This window comes from Antechinus flavipes, chromosome 4, assembly GCF_016432865.1.
Source record: "Antechinus flavipes isolate AdamAnt ecotype Samford, QLD, Australia chromosome 4, AdamAnt_v2, whole genome shotgun sequence".
Taxonomy (NCBI): domain Eukaryota; kingdom Metazoa; phylum Chordata; class Mammalia; order Dasyuromorphia; family Dasyuridae; genus Antechinus; species Antechinus flavipes.
In genome coordinates, this window is record NC_067401.1 from 55,590,442 (window position 1) to 55,610,714 (window position 20,273).

General features: G+C 35.1%; 2 protein-coding genes and 1 long non-coding RNA gene across 6 annotated transcripts in view; 2 read left to right on the forward strand and 1 right to left on the reverse strand.

Annotated features, from left to right (window-relative positions):
- CLCC1 (chloride channel CLIC like 1) overlaps positions 1 to 9,032 on the forward strand; it is a 34,184-nt gene extending 25,152 nt beyond the window's left edge. For 2 of the 4 annotated variants that reach the window (XM_051993172.1, XM_051993173.1), the window contains one exon: positions 446 to 3,707. In XM_051993172.1, coding sequence (XP_051849132.1) covers positions 446 to 673 — 228 coding nt within the window. In that variant the 3' untranslated portion in view covers positions 674 to 3,707. Of the gene's footprint in view, positions 1 to 445; positions 3,708 to 6,891 lie in introns of those variants that run through there. The other 2 variants (XM_051993175.1, XM_051993174.1) reach the window with 2 other exon arrangements.
- Positions 8,725 to 20,273, reverse strand: part of GPSM2 (G protein signaling modulator 2) — a 46,728-nt gene continuing 35,179 nt past the window's right edge. Inside the window, exons 10-15 of the mRNA XM_051993170.1 lie at positions 18,750 to 18,876; positions 17,568 to 17,638; positions 15,595 to 15,771; positions 12,736 to 12,895; positions 10,586 to 10,806; positions 8,725 to 9,498 (exon numbers count right to left, since the gene is read on the reverse strand). Of these exons, the coding sequence (XP_051849130.1) occupies positions 9,259 to 9,498; positions 10,586 to 10,806; positions 12,736 to 12,895; positions 15,595 to 15,771; positions 17,568 to 17,638; positions 18,750 to 18,876 (996 nt within the window). The 3' untranslated portion in view covers positions 8,725 to 9,258. The remainder of the gene's footprint in view (positions 9,499 to 10,585; positions 10,807 to 12,735; positions 12,896 to 15,594; positions 15,772 to 17,567; positions 17,639 to 18,749; positions 18,877 to 20,273) is intronic.
- The window catches only part of LOC127559405 (uncharacterized), a 42,468-nt gene continuing 33,008 nt past the window's right edge, over positions 10,814 to 20,273 (forward strand). The window contains exon 1 of the long non-coding RNA XR_007953121.1: positions 10,814 to 12,707. This is a non-coding gene — a long non-coding RNA (uncharacterized LOC127559405). The remainder of the gene's footprint in view (positions 12,708 to 20,273) is intronic.

Below are 20,273 nucleotides of genomic sequence, written 5' to 3' on the forward strand. Positions count from 1 at the left end.
AACTTAAGGATAGGGGTTGGGGTGTTTGTGAAATCTTTTTCCTTGGAGATCTTTAAAGTAGAAGTGCTTATTTGCTGATAAAAGGTAGCATTTCAATTACATCTCAAATATTTTCAACTATGACATTTTCTAATCCTCATACTAATAACTTAGAAATTAGTCACTAATGTTGGTAGTTTCCCTATGCATAATGTTTCAATGAAATTGTTAATTCCACTTAATATTGACTTTATTTGGGAGAATTCTGCAACTATCAAGGTTTAATCTAGGGAATAGAGGGCATATCATTTAACATGTATACTTGAGAGTGTTTTGACTAAATAGTATTAATTAGAATCTTATCTTTGACACGGAAGTGTATTCTGTAGCTCTAGTTCTGTAACTATTAATCCTCCAGATTAAATTAATTTTAAAAACATTTAAGTGTGGATTTTACATTTCACAGCAGAAATCACTCATTTCGGATAAGAATCCAGAAGAGATTTGTGAAATCCCAGAAAACAGCAACGTGAAAGAAAGTAACAGTAAAACAAGACATTCGGCAAAGCCATCCTGTGAGCAACAGACACCAGGAAGTCAGGAAGGCAAGCTTCCAGCAGATGAGGGTATGTTGAGAAACGAAGTCAGAAACAGCCTCCACAAGATGGAGCCCACAACCCATCCACTGTCTTAGCTGGAAGTTGGGAAAAGAATCAAGAAGACAGCCAACCTAGCTAAAAGGAAGAGGCAGCCATGGACAAATGTGAAATTGTGAGGTCTAGCATTACATTTTCCCCTAGTATTTTTCTTATTAAGTATTATGTATAGTCTATTACTATTCATATATTTTTTGCAGAAGTGCCAACAAGACTGAAGTGAAATTACTAGATCTAATAGCAAATAAGTTTGTAAAAGAGGGTTCTAAGTGGATGTAATGACTACATTTAATTTCATTTTCTTCCCTTTAATATTCTGGCATTTTCATAATTATTTTGGAGAAGGATCTCACCTCACATTCTAAAATGGATGTTTAATTGATGTTTATTAACTAACCAGAACTAATGATGGTTTGTTTAAAAACATCATTAGTTCTGATTAGCTAATGAAAATAATAATTAGAGAATATTTTTAAAGAAATACTTTTATTAGTTTTCAGGTATATATAGGGAACAAAACTAATGGGTAATAATATTGCCAAATAGATGCCCTCCTACTATATTGGCTTTAATGAACCACTGACAATACATTATATGCAGGTGGTGCTGTTAAAGTGGTCAAATGCTTGAAATAAGCAGTTTAATTTCTTAAGTGGGACAACCATTTTCAGATTAAATTTACTCTTAAATGCACCTAAATTTATTTTCATCTTAGCTCTTGGAAGCAGTATTTTCCACAGGTAATTCCACACTTTTTCAAATATGCAGGCAAGTGGGACCTGAAGACCTAAGTGCTATTTGGCCACTCATTGTCCCAAACCAATAAGTTTATTATATTCTAGTTGTTCCTCTTCATTTGTTCCTTTACAATCAGGTCATCTTCTGATATGTTGTGAGAGCATAATAAATTTGCCAGTGGAAAACCAAATAAACAAACTTGTCTATCATTGTAATTACTAGAGATTCAGGAGCCACTGGCCTAGAAATAATCTGAAATGCAGTGTGTGAACTTTGGCAGAACTAATGACCTAAGTGTTGTCTTTTTTTGTTTACTTCTTGTAAACTCTTGTGTTAAACGTTACTGAAGTGTGATCCAGATAAATGGGGACTTAACTGTATCATCTCTAATTTGCTTGACCAATTCCATTTTCATAGATGACATACCTTATAGTCACAGTCTCACTTTACTAATTAGTGGAGTCTACATTACTGGGGTTTTATTGACCAGTGTTTAGAGCATAGAACATTGACTGTATTTATAAAGAGGATACAAATACACAGAAAAGTCTTTGACTTTGCCCCAAAATTAATTTTTTTAATTTTGTGTTTGGTTAAGATTTTTTTTAATATTAGGAGTAATTTATCTTAAGCACATTTGTTTAGTATTTTCCAAATTTAAATATTCTATTATGTAGGAAAATATAGCATGCATTTAATTGTCTCTGAGAGGCGTCATGGAGTAGTGGAGAAAGAGCTGGTCAGAGCCAAGAAGACCTGAATTTAAAACCTGTTCTTGGCACACATGTGTGATCTAACAAGTGCTAACTTTACAGTGCTCTGGGTATCTTTCAAACACTAAAGAGAAGGCTTAGATCTTCACTGGTAGAGAGGAGTTTCCTCTCTGGATTCCCTATACCTCCCTGTGTTCATCCCTTAGTTACCTTCTTTTTAAAGCATATTTATATGTTTGGCTTTGTATGTCTTTATTTTCCCACATAGATATTGTGAATATTTTATTTTATTCATGCTTTCCTTTAAATATTTGATCGAAGAAAAAAATCAAAACCCTAAGTTTGATTTTATTGTGTCTTGATTACAAACATAGGAACATATTCTTTATTTTTGTGTAATGCTTAGTTAATGACATCTGATACATATTGATATAAAAATTTTCACAACTTTTCAGGAAGACATCTAGTGAAAAAATATTGATATGTACTTTGTTATAGATTTGTATATATGGAAGAGTTGAAAGGAGCAGGTAGTTCATCAGTGATAGTTTGGATTTTAAGCTTGGATTTTAGCTGATTGCACTATATTACTAAGCCATTAAAAAAATGTTCCCCCTTATTTTTAGAAACTCATTTCTCTGGGTATATAAAGAGACAAATTGTTATTGCTGAATCTATGCGTCCAATACGAGATTGATTTTGTAAAAAGAAGTTGAATATATCATTTCACTGTATAATTAGTTGGGAGGGAGAATTGAGGTTTGTGTCTTCTTAGCCACTATTTGTTTGCCATTATGTCTTCCTTTGTAGTTAAGTTGTCTTGTGACAATTGTGCTTCAGAAAAATCACTGTGGAAGTAGGTTGAAGCTTTTTGAAACATTTTTAAGGAAGTACATTTGATTTTGCCATTTATGATAGTTATGTTCTCTAAAATCTCCACAAATACTAAGTAAGCCATTGCTTGTAGGGGAAATACAGGGATAGGTTCCCGTGAACCTTTGGGTACATTTACTTTAGCATTTTCCGGAGTGCTCTCATACAGATGGGTAAATTTCCTCTTCCTTCTTCTGGATGTACCATAATGTTGATTCATTAACATTAAACTCACAGACAGCAGCACTATTTCACTGGTGCCTGAACAAACTTTATCTAAGACATGTACTCTCTCCAAAAGGCACTTCGCAGCCATCATGCACCCTAAGAACACAAGGCAGCACTTCAGCACAATTTTGAGCACCATTTTAAACAGCAAATCATTAGCAAAAAGCACAAAAAGGTGAAAAAAGTGACACTAAATAGACCAAGGAAAGAGTCTTGATCACAGTAGCATGAGAGCTGAAAGAAAATGGCCAAGAGTTGGCCTTGTTTAAATTCAGCTGAGGACACGGACATGTACAATAGGCAACTCCGATGCTTTGCCACTTTGTGTATGACTGAAAACACCATGAGTAATGATTTTAAAGTCGAGTTAATTCTATTGAGTTAGATACATTTGTGACTACAGAATTAAGAATAATGAGGATCAGTGTAATGTTTATACGTATATATTATTATTATACATAATAATGTCTTTTAAAGAACCAAAATGTATGTATAATAAATTTTTATTTTTATATAAAAACTGAGGTGAAAAGTTTTGATTTATCACTTTTTTCCAAATTATACTCTATGTGAATTTTCATAAATTAGGAAATGGGACAGAAAACAAGTTTTGGAGGGAGCATATATGTAGTTGTGTGACTCTGGGTTTATATCACAATCTCTCTGTGTCTCAGTAAAAAAGAGGGAGCTGTGTTCCATAGTTCCTGTTGGATTATATTGATAACAAAGAAATGTGGATGATTTATGTGGGTTTATTTTATATCCTGAAACTTTGTTGAATTGTCTTATAAGTATCTAGTTGACTCCAGAAATTCTAAGTATAAACCATATCATCTGCAAAAGGTGCTTATTTTGTTTCCTCTTTCCCTAAACCTATTCCTTCAGTTTCTCCTATTCCTATACCTATCAATCCTAGTACAATAGTGGATAATTGTAGTGATGATAGACATTTTAATCTTCATTCCTAATCTTATTGGGAAGACTTCTTCTAGATTATTTCTATTACAAATAATGCTTGCTCTTACTTTTAGACAGATCTTACTTATTTTAAGAAAAGCTCCAGGGGCAGCTAATTGGTATAGTGGATAGAGCACCAGCCTTGAAGTCAGGAGGATTTGAGTTCAAATGTGACCACTTACCTCTTGGCTGTGTGACCCTAGGCAAGTCACTTAACTCCAATTGCCTCAGCAAAAAAAAGAAAGAAAAGCTCCATTTACTCCTGGGCTTTATAGTTGTTTTTTAAAACAGGAATGAATGTCATTTTTTGTTTTAAAAAACAAACAAAAAACCAAACTTCTTAAATCTATTAAATAATATTTTTAATGGATTTGTTATTGATCTGATCAGTCATGCTTATGGTTTTCCTAATTTTAACCAGTCTTGTATTTCTGGTATAAATCCAGCTTGGCTATAGTTCATGATCTTTCTATGACATATTGCTATAGTCTCTTTGCTAATATTTAAAACATTTGCATTAATATTCATTAGGGAAATTGGTCCATGGTTTTATTTGGACTCTCCTTTGATTTAGATATTAAAACCATATTTATATTATAGCAGGAATTTTGTGAATTCCCTCTTTTACCTAGTTTTTCCAAATCAATTATGTAGCATTAGAATTAATTGTTCTTTAAATATTAAATAAGTATTTCTTTTAGATCTGATTTTGTGGGGAGTTCATTTATGACATATTCAGTTTCTTTTTCTAAGGTAGACTTATTTAAGTATTCTATTTTCTGTTCTGTTCATTTGGGCAATTGCAAATAATCACATTTTATTTGTCCATTTTACTGGCTTATATAGTTTGAAGAGTTCTTTAATTGCTTTTATTGTGAATTCACATTTTTAATTTTTTTATACTAGTATTCGATTTTATTTTTCTTACTGAAATTAGCTAATGGCTTATCTGTTTTATTCTTTTCTACCTCAAGGGAAAAATTTAAAACAACTTAGTAATTTTTTTTTAAACTTCTAATTTTGTTAATCTTCAGTTTTAGGATTTCTTATTTTGGTGTTTTTAATTTGTTGAGATTGGGATTGAATTTGACATTTTTAATTTGTTGGGTTTTTTTTAGTTTTTATTAGTTTTGTGCTCATTTTATTGATTTGCTCTTTTCTGTTAATGAAAGAAATTAGAGATATACAATTTCCCCCAGTTAACTCTTTTGGCTGTATTGGTATTGCACAAATTTTGATATGATATCTTGTCATTTTCTTTAATGTAATTGATTCCCTAACTGTTGGACTTACCCATTCCTTTAGGTTTAATTATTTAGATTCCGCTTATTTTTTATTTTTTTAAATTTTATAATAACTTTTTATTGACAAAACCCATGCCAGGGTAATTTTTTTTACAACATTATCCCTTGCACTTGCTTCTGTTCCGATTTTTCCCCTCCCTCTCTCCACCCCTCCCCTAGATAGCAAGCAGTCCTATATATGTTAAATATATTGCAGTATATCCTAGATACAATATATGTATGCAGAACCAAACAGTTCTCTTGTTGCACAGGGAGAATTGGATTCAGAAGGTAAAAATAACCAGGGAAGAAAAACAAAAATGCAAATAGTTTACATTCATTTCCCAGTGTTCTTTCTTTGGGTGTAGCTGTTTCTGTCCATCATTTATCAATTGAAATGGAGTTAGGTCTCTTTGTCAAAGAAATCCACTTCCATCAGAATACATCCTCATACAGTATCGTTGTTGAGGTATATAATGATCTCCTGGTTCTGCTCATCTCACTTAGCAGATTCCGCTTAATTTTTAATCTTTACCTTCAATGTCCCTATATTGAAGATCATTTTTATTGCATTATGGTTTGTTAGAATATATGGGAACCACCTGACAGTGGCTGCTGAAGATCCAACCCAGACCTGCAGATCTCCTTGTGTGAGAGGATGATACAAGGAGACTGAGAGGCAGTTGCTGTTCTCTCACCTCTCTCCTCTTCCCTCTGTCTCCAATTTATATCATTCCCAGTCCGCAACACCTGTGTCAGCAAAGGCTGCACTGCAACTCCTTCAGATGTTATGATCCACACAGCTGTGGAGGATCTTGGAGAATTGATGTGCCTCTTAACAATAGTTTTGGGAAAAGATGCATTTTTCTACTTTTTTGCATTTGTTTGTGAGGTTTTATGATCAGTTTTTATGCATGCCCCATGTATAGCTGAGAAAGATATATATATTCTTTACTGTTCCCCCCCCAAAGGTCCTAGCATAGCTGACTTTTCTAAAATTCTATTCAGGTCTTTCTTTTTTCTTTGATTCAATTTATCTGGGTTTAAGGGTGATAAAGGGTAGTTAGGTAGCATAGTGGCCTGGCCCTAGAGTCAGAAATACCTGAGTTCAAATTTAGCCTCAGATATTTACTGGTTATGTTACCTTGGATAAGTCACTTTATCCTGTTTGCCTCAGTTTCCTAAACTTAAAAATGAGCTGAACTGGAGAAGAAATGGCAGACACTTCAATGTTTGCCAGAAAACCCCAAATAGACAGAGTTGAATATGACCTGAACAATAAATTGAAGTCTCTCACTATTATACTTTTACCTTTTCTTTCTTCTTATAATTTGTTTTAACTTTTCCTTTCTAAGAATATAGATGTTATTCCATTTGGTGCATGATTAATTAGGATTGATATTAATTCATATTTATGGTACCTTTGAGAACTTCTAATTTAGGTCTGTTTTTTGCTTCTCCTAGGATCATGATTGCTACTGCTGCCTTTTTTAACCAGTCCACATATGATGTTCTAGTGCCATGTGTTCCTTCCTAATGCCCCCTTCATATTACATAAACTCTTTTTTGTATACCTCATTTATGAATAATTTCCCCTTTCCCCTCTCTGAATTCCTTCCCCCTTATTTCATTCTTAATTAGAGATCATCCAGATTTAACAGGCCCTATAATTAAATTTCTTCTAAGACTCCTGATAACCATGGTTTTCTTATATTAGACTGTAACGTCAAGGAATGAGACTGTATATTTCCCATGTCTAGAATGCTCCTTCCTTTCTTTTACCTCTCAGCTCATGTAGTGTTCTACAAGTTTCAGCTGAAATCTTATCTTTTGCAAGAAGCATTTTTCTGTTTCCCTTAATCTTAGTGCCTCTCCATTTATCTTGTATGTAGCATGTTTATAGAGCTGTTTCCTCTTCCACTATAATACTGTGAGCTCCTTGAAAGCAGTATTTTTTGTCTTTGTATCCCCCCATGCTTAACACAGTGCTTGACACATAATAAGTTCTTAATAAATACTGGTTGATTAAATTGGGTATGGTGATGGTGGAAGTGAAGAGAAAACAATACATGAGAGAAATGTTTTGAAGGTAGAAATCTTAAGACTTGGTAACAGATTGGATCTATGTGGTGACAGTTTGTGAACCTGAGTGACTCAGAGGATAGTAATCCATGTGACTAGTAGTTCAAAAATAGTAAGGTTTTGGGGGGAGGGGAAAGATAATGGTTCTATTTTGCGCCTGTTGAATTTGAGGTGCCTACCAAGACATCTTGACGTTGCAGGCAGGACTGAAGTTCAGAAGGAGAAGGGAATGTCTAACCTGGACATCTGGGATTCACGTATATAAAAGGAGCAGGTGAGATAATACAGAAGGAAAAGAGTCCAGGACAGATTTTTTTGGTAACTCTCCTAGTTAGTGGGCGTTCCAGATATGAAGATCTATCAGAGAGGATGGAGCAGGTAGGAGAGGTAGGAAGGAGAGAACACCTAAGGGAAAGGAGTATTAGAATGAACTATAATTAATTAAAAGGAATATTAGAATATAGAAAAGAGACAGTGAAGACTACAAGTATAGTGCTTTCTCAACGTACTTAGCCAAGAAAGGAGAGAATACCAGATTGATAGTTAGGTGAAGATGATTGAATCAAATGAAGTTATACATATATGTCTAGGTAGCAGGCAAGGAACTAGTAGATAGGAAAAGAATGAATAGTGAAGAGACTGAAAAGTGGGTAATAGTGAGACGTGTGAGATCAAGGATTCATGTAAAGGCTACTTTTTCAATGAAGACCAAAATAAAGAAGATGATGTGAAATGTATGAGTAGCATGAGATAAGGAAGAGAGAAAACTCTTGGCAGGGGATGAGGCTCTACATAGAGCAAGAAGAGACCTTACTGAATTTGAAAACCTAAAAACCTCGGGTGACAAGACATGGTGTAATGGGGGAAAATGTCCTGTATTGATAAAAAGGGATAACTAACTATACTACCCAATAGGGTTTTTGTGAACCTTAAAAGACCATATACATATCATCTACATAGCTCTGTTTGTAAGTTCTTTCCTGCAATTAAAACCCATTGATTCTGGTTCTCACCTTTGGAGCCAAGAAAAACTTAGTATTTCTTCCATATTATATATAGTCCTTTTAGGATCTGAAGACTGAAGATGAATGAGCATACACAATCTTTGAAAATGGTGCTTAGATAATACACAGGAGTTGTTTCAGCAAAATCTGAATTTCATCAGAGGAGGTAAGTTGCAGTAATGTCACAAGTATGGAAAAAATTTCCCAAAACTTTATACGAGAGGAAAGTTTGTTTATTCCTCCAGCATTTCCTTTGTACCAGCTTTAAGACAAGTAAAGAAAATGGGGCAATCTAAAAGGAAAAAAAAAATTTAAGATCTGTACAAAACATGTTTTTTACAAATGATCTTTTTACATTAATCAAGTACCCTATCCTCCAATACAATCAAGTATAAAAAAGTACCATTGCTAATCATTAACATAAAAAAAAAAACCCATAAGGAGATACATTCTTAATCTATAGCTTTCTATTTTACAAAAATACAGAGAAATTTCAGCAAATCAAAAAAAAATAGAAAACCTACGCAGTGACCACATGCTTGATACTGCACCTTACAAATATACTAAAAGCACTATGTTCAAACATAATCAAGAGAAATGTTAATTCTTTATCACTGTACCATTAAAAAATTATTTACATAATTCTAAAAAATCTCTTCAAGCTATATCTACTACAGTGCTACAAATTTTCCCTTTAAGGTAAAGACAAATTTATTTTCCCTGCAGTAATTTCAGTAATATAGCATTAGTGGTTTCCTGATTTTCCTTCTGAATTTTCAAATTCCAACAAGGCACTGTTTTGCAAAAGGTTTTTTAGAACAAATTTGGTGTCTCTGTTCTGGTCTTGTTGTAGAAGAACTCTCTGTTCATCCATTCTTTTTGCCTGAGACCGTAAAATAAGGCTAAAAAAGTCCTCATCTGGTACCGTTGGTCCCTTGGTAGCAGCAGGTGGTGGAGCACATCTCTGATCATCTAATCTGGAGCCCTAAAAAAAAAGGAAAAGGAGATTAAAATGTTACCATGGTAAAGGAAAACCATAGTATACAGGCTATTAGATCACTGATAACCATTCTGAAAGAAATTAAGTTTTCCATATTTGGAAAAAATATTAAATATTTTCAAATATACTTGGAATCAGAAAAAATGAAAATATGAATGTGGAAATAACTTGATCTCAATTCAGCCTTCCAAATGCATGTGATGAATCATACCTGGGTACATAAAACAATCAGAATAAGAAAAGTTACACTGTCAATTCACTGTTGGTGAGAATGGGTTGCTATTTTTTCATACTAATAATGGAGGGCTTCATTCTAATAATCTGACATTGTTATGATTGCCCCATAGCTTTTTTTTTGGCTAGGTATGATGAACCACAATTATATAAATTAATAAGTTAATTTATGATTTTGTTTAGTCCCTGTTACCAACTCAGGAGCAAATAACTATTATGTTAAATCCTTCTTAATAAGCCCCCAAAGCTGTGAACTGAAGGGATCTGAATTAGCAGGCAGGCCTATGTTACTGTAGGTCAGATCATTTGGAATAGGGTTGAGCTGGGAACGGACATCTGAACATGCTACTAGTTCTCCAATATTTTAAAAGCAGTTTAGACATACTAACTTGAATTTTAAATCCCTGATGATATTATTGTACAAAATTTATGTTATAATGTGCACATTAGGATAGCTTCATAACTTTGTTTTAAGTCTTTTAAGTCATGGTGGCAAAAACAAAAGATAGTGACAGCAGATGCGATTGCATCTATCTGAATGAGGAAGCAATACGGGAAAAGAGCAATCAAAAGAATCAAAAGGCCCAGCTTCAAATCTGTGAGTCTGTATAGCTTTTTTCTCATTTGTAAAATAAGTGATTTGGATCAGATTATCCTGAGGTTCCTTCTGGCTCTGAACCCATGATTCTACTATCTAACTTCTAACGTTCAATGGGGTAATCTAATGCAGTAACCTATAACTAAAACAATGCTCAAATCAAACCAGTTCTTTCTAATAATTAAACTGCAATATTTCTAGCATCAAGGACTATGTGCATTGGGAAAAAAATAGACGTACTTGGCATTTTACAAGGATATCAAAGAAATCATCATCTGGCTCTTTGTTGTCACTGGCGATCAAGTGCCCAAGTACTGACTGATTTTTATTGTTGTGAGTTAGGCGGAGCCCTGGCAGATTGCTAAAACTTGCCCGCTGGTCATCTAGACGACGGCTCTGTGAGCTAGCAAGCAGGTCCAAAAATTCATCCGTGTGGGGGGAGACAACAGAAACAGACAGAGCTAGAAGGAAAAAGGAACTTATCAGCACGAGAGGGTCAAAGATACATTTACTTTCCTCAAGAACATAATCCTCTCTATACTGCAACATATCCAACATATAAAGGACTGCTTGCCATCTAGGGGAGGGGGTGGAGGGAGGGAGGGGAAAAAAATTGGAACAGAAACGAGTGCAAAGGATAATGTTGTAAAAAAAAAAAAAATTACCCTGGCATGGATTCTGTCAATATAAAGTAATTATTAAATAAAAATTAAAAAAAAAGAGAATTAGAAGGACAAAAAAAAAATTAAAATTAAAAAAAAAAAACAAAAAAAAACATAATCCTCTCAAAATTTTACTGGAACCAAACCTGTTATCCCAGAGAACATCAGATGGAGGAAAAGGTGTGGCTATTGGTCTAAATGTTGCATCACAACATTTGGCTTTCGAATGTAATAAAATATGCTCAGTCACAGCACTGATTTCTTAGAATCTGAATTGGGGATTATGGGGAATGGACAAAAATAACTCTGAACCCACTGCAGAAGAAAGAGGCAAACAATATTCCAAAATCTCTTCTATCTTACTGTCTTGACTGCCTTTTATGAACTCTTTAAGATTCAGTCAAACCAGCTTTAGCATTCATTGACCACAAAACTACTTCTGGTCTAGGTCTACCTTTATTCTATTTGTTTTCCCTCTCACCACTACTGTTGCCTTCTCCCTCTAATAAAATGTACACTGAAGGAAGGAGCCGTCTCACTTTTGCCTTTGTATCCTTGGTACTTGTGCAGTATGTGTGGTGGCAAAGGCTTTGTAAGTGGTTGTCCAGGAAGAGGTGAATTCAGTTCTTTGGAATCTCTGCTGTGGAACTGAAAGGCTAGAGGTATGAGATTCTAGTCTGTCTCAGACATAAACTCCTACCAGGGAGATGCTGTTTCGTACTTAGTGTAGTCCCAACATCATTCTTCCCTGAAATGTAGCTTTAAAACCCTTTTTTTGTTCTTGGTCTACTCCAAACACTGCAATAGTAAGACTGTGCTGTGCTCCTGGAGTCATCCTGCTCTTTGATACCGTCTTAAATTTTAATTTTAGTTCTCGTTCTTGTGCATTGAGGATCTCCTAAAACTGTTGCTATTCCTTCTCATCAAACCTGCTGTTCTTTGTGTCTTCAGGACTTCATTTTGAGAGTTTCTAAAATCTCAGTGCTCTTCCTACTTTTGCTAATCTCTGAAGCCATAAATTCTAAAAACCACATTCCTTTTTTGTGGTGGAAATCAGATTCTAAAAACCACATTCCTCTTTTGTAGTGGAAATCAGATTCAGAATAGGAAATCAGAACAGCAGTTTGCCTCAACATTTCCTTCACCATCTTGGGTATCATTAAGACAAATCAAAAAATTGTCAGGTGCTGTTTTGATTGGAGATGAAGCTTCATTCAGCTTTGTCTATATCAGAGGTATCACGTTCAGGTCACAGAACCAAATTAATGTTTAACAAGAAATAAAATATTGATAATGTCTTAATATGTAGCACATACTGTTTCTATTTAAATCTGATATCGCTGAAGTCCTCAAAACTACTAAATCGTGTATCTTAATGAGGCTAGTGAGCTGTTTCTCAAATTCTTCATCTATTTCCTCTTTTTGTACATAACACGTCACTGACTTTAACAACTATTTCCCCTCTTTTCTTTATGTGTCTTCAAAACATAGTAAACTTTAGTGGATCCTGTTCTTTTAAAGAAGACATTCCCTTCTAGAACCACCAATCATGGAATTCCATCAGTTCTCAGAGATCTGATTGTGTCAGCCCATGGTTTCACTGCTGACCTTTCAAGAATTTTTGTTCCTTCTAAATAAGAATCCTATCCCCAAGTGTCTAACCTTTTTATTGGTGTCCTTTCTTAAACCCAGTGGCAGATGTGAGTACAAACAGCTTAAATTACTTACATTTTCTCTTTGTTTTGGGGGGAGTGGAAGAAGTTGTGGTTGAAGTCGTGTGGCAGTTCTTGTCCTTTAAGCAGCATCGCTGGTCATCCATCCTGTTACTTTGAAATCGACTCAATAAGTCAAAGAACCCTTCATCTCCAATTGTATCCGCACTGATTTTCTGAAACATTAAGGGAAAAGCAAATTAACTTGAGAATTCAGTATTTTAAAAATGGGAACCCCAGTCTCAAGATACCAAAATGCAAAAGGTACCAAAAAAATGTATCTTTACATCACTGGGAGAACAAATCAAGTTGGTACTATCAGTAGTAATAAAATAAAAAATGTCATTACAATCTTCAAGTATTTCCATGTCTTTTATAACAACTTTCTATGTGAGAAATACCAACACTCAATTTGAACTATATAAATGCTAGCATAAAGGTCTACATCTCTGATTCAAAATCAGTTTTAAAAAATCTTTTAACTATTAAATTATTTTCAGAAAATTCTAGTCATTTAAGAACAAATTTTGCTATCCCCAGCTTATTTCCAACTCCTTATATGCACTAAAAGTGATGAGAGTTCACGTTCTGAAGGTTTGCAAAGCAGTTTACTTAGATTATTTTTACTTAATTTCCATAAGAATAACTGTGGGTAGATGTTATCTTTACGCTCATTTTATAGATGAGGAAATTGAAGATCAAATATTTAACTTTCTTGGCACAGTAAAAAGCCTAAGAGAAAAAACAATTTTTTAAAATCCTTTTTCTATATTTTTCTGATTAGTTAGTGATGAAGAAAATGTTGATGATGTGATTATGCACAGAATGCAACCTAGCTTTTAACATATTCGTTGACTTATTCTGAAGTATTAGAGGATCTTCATTGACTCTGAAATATTAAAGAAATTATGACTTCACCAGTATGGTTTCTGGATAATAGACCTCAATCCAGTTCTAGCAAATGGCAAGCATGAGCAGCTTATGTCCAAAAAAACTTAGCTAGGCTAGTTTTGTCTTTATCCCTGGGTAGGTGCTTAAAAACTTTACAGCCTTATAACCAGCCACAGCTAGTACTCTCCTGATAGCTTTGCAATTGAGGCACAGGTGCAGAAGGCCAGACTTGGCTTTAGGAAGTCCTGGCCTTTGATCTTGTTCCTGACACTTGTAGCTAATAACCAACCATTCATTAGCAAGTCACTCTCATCTTTAAAATAGAGATATTTGTAGAACCTACTTCACAGGGTGGTTGTAAAGTACTTTAAAGCCTTTATATAAATGTTGTAATTCAGTCACCTCCATACCACAAAATGAGAGCTGTGTAACAGGTAAAATTATTATACACGTTCATAATAAAAAACTAGATTTAAAGTCAATGATAAAATCTCATTATGTGACCTGAGTTTTTCCCTGACCTTGTTCTCAGCTCTGATCTGTAAAATGAGGGACTTAGAATAAAGGTTGTAAATCTATGATGCTACTATGGTCTGTAAACTATTCACTTAAGGTAAGTAAAATGGCACAAGTCTCAAAAACAAAAGCTTCTAATCTCTGGACGGTAGGAAGATGGAATCATCGAACACTTCTCTATCCCTGACTCTGGTAATTTATCTTCATCCCCTGGCCTCCTTCAAGTTACAATTCAAACCCCTCCTCCAGGAAGCCTTCCCCAATCCCTCTTAAGAATCCAAGTGACTTCTCACTACTAATAATTCATCCTGTATCTGTCTTTTTTGTTCTCAGTCATAAGTATGTTGTTTCATTAGACTGAGCTGGATAAGAGAGTGTTTTCATCTCTTGCATAGTATCTGGCATAGTACAGGTTCTTAATAAATGTGAGTTCTACCTGAACCCTTTAAGAAGCAGAATACCAAGAATAAAATAGTAATGATGAACTTTGTAATAGAACTCAATTGGTACTACACAGCACCAGATTCCTGTGCACAGAGAGCACTCAATGTTTTCAGGATTAAATAGTAATATGTCAAAATATTAATATTATGTTAATAGAGCGCCCACTGCACCAAGATTAATGGGTAGGTAGGGACTCCTGCCAGAGTTGCTGCAAGAGGCTGCACAGAAAATGCCTCCATAAGGATGACCAGGCAGGAGGGACAGGACTCGACAATGGGAGTGACTGAAAGGTCAGGTGTCGTTGCAGTGAAAAGGCAGTGGGACCATGGCCAGATCAAGGGCTAGAGGGACAGACTGAATCATGCGAATGATACCAAAGGAACAGATCACAGTGAGCACAAAAAAAAGCGAAGCTGGCCCCTAACAGCTGCTTTGGGGAGTGTCCTGCAGAGAAAGCTGTGGAAAGGGAGGAGGGAGGAAGGAGGAGAGAATTATAGAACCATATGGTTACAAAGGCGAGAAAAATCAAGAAAGGGTTGAAATGCTATAGAAAGACCAAGGAAAAGCTGCTTGGAGATCACTACTACACCATGTTTTGCAAATTGTGTAAGCTTTGACCAAAATTGTAGCCAGTGTTCTGGTGAGGAGCCAGACTGGTCCTCAGATAATAAATACCATGTCTTGGTAGAGACTTAAGTCTTTTTAAAAACAGACCCAGCATCAGCTCTATGTGTATTAACAATGCATGTAATATAACAACACATATAATAAAAGCGTCCTATACTTTTCTCTTGCAGTGAGGAAGAACTGGGACATTGACACCTGTTAGGAATGTGATCAAAGGCAATTATACCAAGTAACTTTCTAGGCCCTGCAGATCTGTACTGGTAGAGGAACATTTCTCTCAGAACTAGACCAATGAAATCATAGGTCCAGAATAAAGCCAAACCAAAAAAATTCTCATAGAAATGAAACTAACATACATCTTCATCCCTGCCCATAGCAAAAGTCATTACAAACATACCCTCTGAGAATTTGGAAGTCGGTGATCAATAGAATTACTAGCATCTTGCAGAACTTTAGTGGAAGAATTATTTTTGTATTTTTTCCCCTTTAGTCGGTTTACAAAAAGCAGCTTTGCAGATGGTTTGGCAATAAGAGGTTTCTGCTTAGCAAGAAGTTCACTATTCCAGTTCTGAACCTACAAAATTAAACACAGGTCAGAAGAAATGACAATCTTATAATTATGTTGAATCAAAATCAATTTAGTTGTTGATTGATTTTTAAGACAGTAGCCTAAAATGTGTGTTTAACCTTGGACTATATCAATGTATTAAATATAGACAGAGGTGACATAGTTTTGTATCTTCAAATTGTCTAATATCTCAAGAGGTTTTGAATTACAATCAGAATTAAAAAAAAAATCCTGACAGCATAGAATCTTGAATTGAATCTAGTATTCTGAAATCTAAGAGGGATAACTATTATCTGTACCAGGACCATAGCCTCAAGTGTGGGGATGGAGAGCATTCAGAAAACAGTAATCAGGAAGACACGTTTGTCATAGGAGGATCAGTTGTTTAGCTTGGAGAAAAGACAACTAAGACATGAAATTTTTTAGTATATTTTAAGGTTTTTAATGTAGAAGATGGACTAAATTTGTGAGGATCAAATAAAATAATTGTAAAACACTTAACACAGTGCCTGGAATACAGTACTATAATAAATGTTATTATTAGATGTATAAATTATAAATTGATTTTATTATCAATAACAATCATCCTTTTTGATCTATCTGCTGTATTTGACATTCAAGTCAACATTTATTAAGTGCCTGCTGTTTGTAAGGCACTGTGCTAAGTGCTGGGACCACAAAGGCAAAGTCTCTGCTCTCAAAAAGTTTCCAGTTTAATGGAAGGGACAACACACAATCTATGTGGAAATAAACAAGACCAAGACAAACTTGGAGGAAACTTGTCAAAATTTTTTTTCTGATTGAGACTTCTCTCATCTAGTTCATTTCCTACCTGTCTGTGCTTTTTTCAGTCTCTCTTCATGTCATATTCTCTCTAAATCACATCCACTAACTTGAATTGTTTTCCAAGGCTCTGTCCTGGGAGGCATCTTCTCTTTTCCTAGTCTTGCTTTCTTGGAAACTTCATAAGCACTTATGGGTTAAACCCTCCTCTCTATATAGATGTCTCTCCCTTTCACATCAATGCCATAGCACCAATCATCTACTGGGCAGTACTGGATGTCCTGGAGATAATCTTGACCTCAGCAGGTCTAGAACTGAATTGGCTAAATTCCTCCCCCTTCCAACAACAATCCTCCTAGGATCTCAGGCTCAAAATCTGGGCATTTCCCTTACCTCTTCACTTTCCATCACCCCATCTAATCAGTTGCCAAATTTTGCCACTTCTGAATCGCTCCCTTCTCTCTATCCATGCAACTACCATCTGGCTTGCTCATCTCTCTCCAAAATAGGCCAAGTTAACTTTCCTTAGGTGCCGATCTGATCATATGATCCACTTATTACATGGATAATAGTCAACCAACCAATCAGATTTGATTGAAATAATCTTACCTGCCCCTATTTGTATTTGGACCAACCCTTTATAATTCACAGACACCTTTCCCACAATTATTATTTATCAACAACCTCTCCTAAGGAAAGGATACTCTTGTCAAAGTAAAGGTAACTTAGGAAAGTTATAGGAAATGTCTCTTTAAGATGTACTATGAAAAGCCAAAAATTGTTGCACTCCAAAAATGTAGTCTCTTGCTTATTATATAATCAGATGCCAATCAATTTAAGCTGTACAGTATTTGATACAAGTTTTTTAGTTGACCAACTCCTTTATGACAACAAACTACAAATTCACACAAGATAATTTTTTTTTGTCAATCCACTGAAAATACTCAGACTGAGAATTTACTTTATTAAGCATTGTCATCAAAATTCTCAAAATTAAAAAAGATAAAAAATTTGCCAACCTTCTCTGGTGTTAACTTCATAAGTTCCATATTTTCCATACTGTGTCGGCGTCCTACTTTAGGACGTGTATCTTTGGAAGGAAAAATGTAAAATAAAAGTAAACCAACCTGATTCCAAGCAAGGCATTTCAAATTATAATTTCAGCACATCAATTCTACTCACCTTTCAAAAATGATTTGGGTTCCAGAATGTCAGAAAGGAAATGTGTATGAAATAAAAACAGGCTAAATTCTTTATTCAATTGATGGGGTTTAGGAAGAATCATTTTCTATTCCAACTAACTACCTGCAAATAGACTGTTCACTTCCTCTAAAATGCTTTGATCTAGAGGGTTTATATTATGACTTGAAACTCCACCCTCTCAAATTTGCTCTCTAATTTAGAAGGGCATCTTACAATAACTTAGTTTTTCCTTATACAAAATAATGTTTCTTAAAAATGAGTTAGTGACTTTAATTTTAATAAGTAAGAAAAGCAAAATAAAATAATAAAGCCTTATTAAGTCAGGAATTCTTTTTGTGCTATTTTAATAAGATCTCACATGATGACAGTGACTACCAGAAAATAAGCTAAAATATTCTGAAATTAGGGTCTCTATAATAGGTAGGTATCTCTACTTCTCTCATTAATTTCTAAAGCCTTCTGCAGTCTTGCTTCTGACCTAATCATTCCGTGGAACTATGAGCGATCTCTTCGTTGTCTGATGACTTCTCAATTCTTATCCTTCCTGACCTTTCTGAAACAGATAACAAAGTCAACTGTCCTTGCCAGGATGATCTTTCTTCAGGTTTTTGTGAAAGTATACTATTGCTTCTTTTTCTGCCCATCTATCTGCTGCTTTATCCAACCATGAGTGCCTCCAAAGACTGTCTTGGGATCTTTCCTTTTTTCCCTCTTATTAGTTCACCTGAAAATTCCATTAGTTCTCAAGGGATTAATGTCATCTCTATGCAGATGATTCCCAGATATCTATGTCCAGCCCGTAGTCTCTCCCCTGACCTCTAGTCACAAATCATCAGCTACATTTGGACATGTATTGAGATCTCCTGTAGGTTTTTCAAACTCAGTATGTCCAAAACAGAACTCTTAACTTTTCTTCCCAATTTTCCTATTACTGTTAATGGAAAGAAACACACATTCTACGTAATAGTAAAACTGGTTTACAGAAAATATGCACTTACCACAGAAGTTGTCAATTTCATTGTTTTCAGACAGCATTGAATTATTTGTGCTATAGCTGAGACCAAGCACCATTTGAAGATCCGAAAGATTCAATCTGGCTGTTAACTCACCACTTTTGTCCCCAATCTACAATCAACAAGTACTTCCAATTTTAGAATCACTACTGAAAGATTAGGAGTGTTAAAAGATTAAGAATATTTTTTGAATATGAAAGATGAATAATTTGACAGAATTTCATTAGTAATCAAAATATACTTTCCACACTTATTTAAAAATATAATCATCTGAAAAATTATTTAAAAAAGAACAAAACTCTAGATAAGAAAATAAGCCCAATGCCCCAATATGCTTATTTTCAAGATTACAATAAAATTCTTTCTGCTGCTTCTACTTCCTAATCCTTCTTCCCCACGTACATTTGCCCTCCTTCTTCCCAAGATTCCCTCCACATTGTGCCCTCCATAGTCTCTCTCCTAGCATTAATACTATTACGCTGGGCCCATATTTCTTCTTAACACTACTTTCATCACTGTGCATTCACAGAAATGTGACTTCCTTCAGAAGACAAAGACAATGAATCCTCAGACATGAGTCAGGTGAAGAAATACTTAACTGCCATTGTGGCTTCTTGCAATTTTATCTGCTATCTCTCTTGGTCCTTTCTCCTCCAGGTTCATCTTATCCATCTTTACTTTCCTAACTAAATCCTGACTGGAATTCACAGATCACTAGGAGTTGGTCCTTAACTCAATCTTCCCCTTCTACCCTATCCCCTACTCTCACATGTAGGAACTTGAATATAAATGTTAAGGATTCCTCAAATATCTTGTCCTTTAAATTTATCAACCCCTTAGAGGGTTAGAACCAGCCCTTTTGATGTCCCTTCTACCCGTCTTCCCAAGTAACAATAACTTTGTGGTATTCATGGTCCAGAATTCTGAAACTCTTCTCTGACCACAACTTGCTCTACACTACCATTGTTTCTCCAAAAACTAATCTTCAGTCTCATTGAGATTTTTCATCAGTCCTGGTCTGTCACCTCTGCTCTGAGCTCACTTCTCTCTTGAAAAAACTTGACCCTATAGTTCATCAGATCCCCTCCTCCTGAATCCCATGTCCTGTTGACACTAATAGTGTGTACTCCCAACCCTGACTCACCTGCACTATGCCGCCCTTTTTCTGTATGAGGCTGCAGCAAATCAAAGTCTAACTGGGTTAGTTTAGGGCTATCAAAACTTCATGTTCCCTAATCTCAACCACGCCTTTGCTGGTGCATGACAATCTCTTCATCATTCCTAACTGGTGCCAGTTCCCAACATTGTTTTCAGACTACTTATATTACTTGGCAGATCTAAGTCCCACCTGGGCCATCTCTGGCATGTCACTTAATACCTCAGTGCCCCAAAATTTGAATCCAAGTATTCCTGAGTTCAAGCCCAGATTCACACCATGATGCCTCTCAATTTTATCTATCTGTACATTTACATTCACAGATATAGATGGAAATAGATTTCTATAGAATG